At 51.7% G+C, this 5,871-nt stretch overlaps 1 protein-coding gene across 1 annotated transcript; it reads right to left on the reverse strand.

Moving 5' to 3' along the window:
• Window positions 1-835: 835 nt before the first annotated feature.
• RHOU (ras homolog family member U) lies at window positions 836-5,519 on the reverse strand (the record flags this gene model as incomplete). The annotated part of the gene is made up of 3 exons (XM_080341659.1): window positions 836-1,291; window positions 4,356-4,414; window positions 5,186-5,519. The coding sequence occupies 3 exons, from the start codon at window positions 5,517-5,519 to the stop codon at window positions 836-838; spliced, it is 849 nt and encodes a 282-aa protein (XP_080197785.1).
• Window positions 5,520-5,871: the final 352 nt, after the last annotated feature.

Here is a 5,871-nt window from a genome sequence, read left to right on the forward strand (position 1 = left end):
CAAACAAAACCAAACAACAAACAGCATTTACATTCCTTTCAGCTGAAATAGATGAACTGTCATCATGTCTGCAAAAATACAGAGGACATCACCACTGCTCGAGGTAGCGAGTTAAAGCTTGGTCATGTTCCTCGGGCTTCCACGCAGCTTCCTGGGAATGGCAGGGGAAAGAGGAGAGAAAGGACTTTCTCAAAGTCAGGAGGTGACAAACGAGATGTCAGCTCCATAAGGGATTATGTTCCCTCGCCGTGTGCTGAAGGTATATTCATGACCTTTCCAACTGTGGCATTTGCGTATAGATTACACCTCTCACATACCCTTTTTAAAGCGATCCCAAAGAGCATTGGCTTGGGAAGACACAAAGAAGAGAGCAGGAGTGGGGTTTTAAAGCTACAAATGTCAGTTAGGAGGCACAGTGTTATTTTTCCCTTTGATCATCCACATACAGAGCTTGACGTCTCCACCATCACTTGTGTGTTCCTCCTGCAAAACCCTGGCAACAAAGGCCTTCGGTGTGCTCCTCCCCGTTGCATACGCCTTATAACACAACAAGCCAAATCCTTAGGACAAATCCTTCTATCCTCACAGACACGTGGTGCTCTTCTTCCTTAATGAGAGGTTTTAGTTACAAAACTGGATGCCAGACCTGATTTATAGCAATTATTTAACTAAGAATCCTTCTGCCACCCTTGAAAGGGCAACTGAAATATCCAGTAGCAACATATACACATACATACAGATCTACACTATACACTCGGGACAACACAGAATGAGATTTCAGCTAATATAGCCTCTATTTGATTTCCTCAGAGAAGCACTTGTGTCCTTGCAACCCTTATACAAAACAGCAGTATTTTTTCCACCAGGATTTGGAGAGGTTTTTCATCTTGTCTGGAGTCCTACACTTGGATTTCTTTGGTTGCTGCTGGGTATCTGAGTACTGAATACCAGCCATGATGGCTGCATCAAAGACCTCCTTGAGGTTTTTCTGAGTCAAAGCAGAGCACTCGATGTAGGACGCAGCTTTTATTTCCTCAGCACAGAGCTTCGCAGCCTCCTCTGAGACCGGCTTTTCTTTGCACTTGTCCAGCTCGATGAGAACTTTGACATCCTCCCGGAGGTCTGACTGTGTCCCAACCAGGATAATGGGCGCCTTGGGGCAGTGGCATCGGATTTCGGGAACCCACTTCTCACTCACATTCTGGAAGGAGGAGGGGCTCACCACGCTGAAGCACAGCAAGAAGATGTCCGTGTTGGTGTAGCACAGAGGTCTGAGCTTGTCAAATTCATCCTGCACGGAACAAAATCATGTTAGTATCCAACAGAAAGAGCACATCAGCCCCAAAGGCTGCCCCAACACACTCCCAACTCTAGCCTGCCACTGATGTTTGGAAGAGCTAAGGATCACCTGCCACTGGAGAAGCGTCCTGACATCAATACCCAGACCACTCAAGGTTTGGAGCAGAAGTCACCTGTACCCAGCCTGAGGTCTCACCCTGCACTGTCGGGCATGCAAGATGAAGGTGGTGGCTTCCCCACATAGCTGAGATTTTCTAATACTGCAGCTCATTTGAGTGCTTACATATTTCCTTCTCTCTTTGTACACAGGCACTCTGCCCCATTTCAGCAGAGAAGCAATTCCGCGGGAAGCAGGTTACAGCACATGAGCGACAAAGCCAAACATCGAAGTACTGGAGGGAGAAGGTACTTTCTATAGGTCCACCTCTTACAGGGGTTAGTTAGTCAGTGAACCCCTCCAATGAGGAGCACCCGTGTACCTCAGAGCTGCTCTGCTAACACTCCTACCTCCAGACACCTGCAAGAGCAGAGCAGACAAGCAGCAACAAGCGTTCCTTCCCTGGAATAGTACCTTTCCTGGAATCAGCTTTTAAACTGGTGACTACTTAACAACATCCTACAGGATATGGGAATAATTTCCCTGCCATTGTGCCCAGGGATTTAAATCTGATGGCTGCAATAATGACTCACAATGTGCAGGCTTAACATGCCAATGGCATAGAGTAAGAGCTTTACCTTTCCCTCCCACCCATGCCACATCAAACAAACTGCAAACAGGCCTCACAGCACTTCAGCGCTACATTTCTTTTTATTTTTTCTTCTCCTTTTAGTGCAAACTCCAGCAAACAAGGCCCTTTTCCAGCATCAGGAACTAGCCACAAGAAAGCCAAACACCTCATGGTAATAAAGGCATGCTAGTCCTCAGCAAAGAATCAGCAAGAAGCAAGGGTTAACTACAGGCAGGCTGCTTTTATGCTGACAGTAGGATAAAAGCAGGGTAACACTAGCAGCCTGAACAGGTAGGATTTGCCTCAACAGCAGTGACATTTTAATTAAAACAGACCATGTTCTCAAAAGCTCTGAATTGAAAGTGCAAATAACACACACAGATTAAAACATTTCTCTAGTATCAGCAGTTTACCGCTGAATTACAAGCTCCATGTTAATTTTCAAGATGTGAAATTTTGCTTTAAAGCCTCTGGAGGCCCACGATATGCAGTTTAAAGCCCCCTGGAAGCCTCAGAAGTCTTGTTTCACTTGAATGAATTTCTTCCAGCAGCATTTCTGAGAGACAGCAATTTATAAAACACGAGTCAAGAAAGTAAGCTTCATTAGCTCTCTTGATACTCAGATTAAGGCTCAAAGGAAAGGAAGCTCTCAGGTCTTGGCTCAGAGACACCCCGCATTTACTGAGATGCTGCCCTGAATGACAGGGCCATTTACAGAAAGTCACCTTGCCACGTAATTGCTACACCAGAAACCTCAAAAGGGCTCAATGCAATGGGTTTGAAAGCCAAACCCGGATCTTAAGGGTTTCTATCAAGAGGAAATAGTGCCCTTCATATCCCGAGTACACTCATGCAGTTTCAATGGTAGGTACATGACCTGCAGGGACTCTACACCTCTTTGGGCTGGTGATGCTGAAATACAATTTCCCTGTGCTTGAAGTGCTTTTTTAGCTGCAGTTTCAGCAGCCATCTCATGAAAGCAGTTTTACCAAAGTATCCAGCTAGGTATTTTTTATTCAGGATGACTTCTGTCAGTTTAGATAACCACTTCATTTTTACGGCAGCAGCTCTACCCATTCCAGCTGCACTTGGGCAGCCAGAACAAACATCTTAACCATTATCCACAGCGAAGGCAAGAGATGACTGGGCCTGCCAGTCCCTCCTGCACCTTGCAGCCGTGTTGCCACAGGCGCTACGTGTCCACAGGCTGTCACTCGATGGCAATTTCAGCTGCCACACTCTACATATGAACACACACAGCCAAGGCCCTTGCGGTGCCACCGGTCTCTTCAGCAGGACATGAAATCATGGGACTGTTCTGCTGTTTTACTTGGTATAATTACCTGCAGAAGGCTGCTTGCAGGATTTTAGCTTCAGTTTGTAGGGCACATGGGAGCCCTACACTGCTGTCTAGGACTGCACAGCCCTTCAAACCCCTTTCCTAAGTAGGGCGCCCAGTTACAACTCATCTAAATAGGTTTGTATGTTAAGACCACTGAGACTTTTCAGTGTGCTTTTGGTGAAAGTGTAGACCCAGATCCACAAAGCTGCGCAGGAACCTAACTCCCACTTGCCTTCAAATGTCAGCTAGGTAGCAAAATACTTTTGGCTACTTTTGGCTATCCAGACTCAGCACCTGGCAAGCAGCGTTGCATGCTGCTCAGGGTGGTACAAGCCAGGGACTTGCAGAAAATACAAGGCAGTAAGAAATGGGCTCCTTTTATGCATCAGGCAAACTAGGAGCTGAGAGGCATCAACCACTCTCAACTCTTCAGGACTTAGATTAAAGCAAACCTCAGCTTTGTGGCAGCAGGGGGATGGGAATGGCAAAGATGAAGTCTCCACAGACAACACCCAATAGGACTTTTTCTCCCTTCAGCTTAAGCCCCCTCAAAAACCACAGTCTCTGTCTCCAGACACCTACAGCTGTGGATGCTTTGCATACATACATCCCAAACACTGTAAGTCTTAAACACGCAGTTATTTAGCAAAAATATAGGCAGTGACAACTGTTCAAAGAGAAAACCAGGTGGCCCTTGAATCCCCAATATGTTCAGCCTTTCTAACCAGGCAAAGCAAAGCAGCAGCTTGAGCCAGCAGAACAGCAGCCTGTGCCCAGCCCCTATTCAGAGTCAGAGCCTGTCCCCCACCCTTCAACAAACACCAGGCAAAGCAGTAGGTTAAGCTGCAGTGAAAATAATAGCAGTTTAATACGATGATCAAACACTGGGAATCCTTTCAAATCCATGAAGTCATTAGCAGGACTACTCTGCGCAACAACTTCTCCCCTCCTGCTGTCACTTGAATCAAATAAGTGGCTTCACTGACCTGACCAGCTGTGTCGCAGAGCTGAAGTCTCACCGGCTTGCCATCGACAGACACAACAGCTTTGGAGAGAAAGGAGGAGGGAGTGGGGAAAAGTGTGGTGAGTCCAACTGTACACGTTTTCCATTACAGAAAAGAAAGAAGATTTACCCTCCCGCAGCTCTTACAGTCTTTAACAATTAGTTTAGATTTAACTACTTAACAGAGCTGGAATGGGAGTGTAGAGCTAACACTTGGGCACACACAAGCCCTTCAGGGCTTTCCGATTCATTTCACTGCAAGACATGAGGCAGTGAGCGGCTGCACTAACCCCCAGCTGGCAGCCGGGAGAGGGAGCCAAGCGGTCCCGGTCATTCTTCTGCTACAAAGGCTTTAGTTTATTATCCTCTGATATATCTTCAAAACGGCCGGGACACAAAAAGCCCCCCGCCGGAACCAAAGAGAAAAGCCAGAACCTCCCCTTTTACAATGGTGAGACAAGGCAAGTATTTAAGCTTTCTTTTTAGGCGCTTCCTATCTCGCCGAGAGCTGGAAGTTTTATACCGGAGAGTTCACAATTAAAGCCCGGCTTTGGCCGTACGGCCGGGCGCGACACCAGCTGCCAGCCTGGCTCCGTTACACGGGAGACCAGCCGGTACTGCTGGTTACGATGGAAGTCCAACCAGCTCCGGTCCTGCCTGAGTAGGGTCCTGCCCCCTAAAACAGCGAAATAACCGAAGCTGGACACCCCAGCCGGCGCAACCCCGCCACGGCTCCGGGGGGAGGCACACGCGAGACGCGCCGCTTCCCGCGGCGGCAGCACCCCCTCCCGCGCCCCTGCGGCCGGCCCTTACCGGAGAAGTTGTCGAAGGCGGTGGGGATGTACTCGGTGGGGTACCCGTTGGTGGTGTAGCTCACCACAAGGCTGGTCTTCCCCACGGCGCCGTCCCCCACCAGCACGCACTTGATGCTGCGCCGCGGCTCGGCTCCAGCTCCGGCCCCGGCTCCGACCCCCGTCGCAGCCCCGGCTCCGACCCCCGCCGCCCTGCAGCGGCCGCCCAGTGCCGCCCCCAGCGCCGCCGCCGCCCGGCCGCTGCGCACCCTGCGCGGGGGCACCGGCGGCACCTCGCAGCCGCCCGGCGCCGGTTTGCTGATGTATCCCGCCTCGCCCTCCTGCTGCGGCGGCATCCGCGCGGCGACGCGGAGCCCCGCGGGCTGGGGGGCGGCGCGCGGCGCGGGACCACCGGCCGGAGGGCGGCGGGGTGCAGCGGCGGCGGACGGGCGGTGCGGGGCCCCCGCGGGCCGGCAAGCACGGCGCGACCGCCGCGAAGCCAGCCCCGGCGCCGCTGGCTCTTCACCGGGCGCAGGCGGCTGTAGCAGCGGATCCCGCCTGCGCTACGTTCGCCTCGCCCCGCGCTACCGAGTCCCAGCCGCCAGCCCCGCGCCTCCGCGTGACATAGCGCCGTGCGGGGAGGAGCCGCCGCAGCACGGCCCGGCCCGGCCCGGCCCGGCCCGGCCCGGCAGGCGGCGCCACAGCGCC

This window comes from Nesoenas mayeri (genome assembly GCF_963082525.1).
Source record: "Nesoenas mayeri genome assembly, chromosome: 3".
Classification (NCBI taxonomy): Eukaryota; Metazoa; Chordata; class Aves; order Columbiformes; family Columbidae; genus Nesoenas; species Nesoenas mayeri.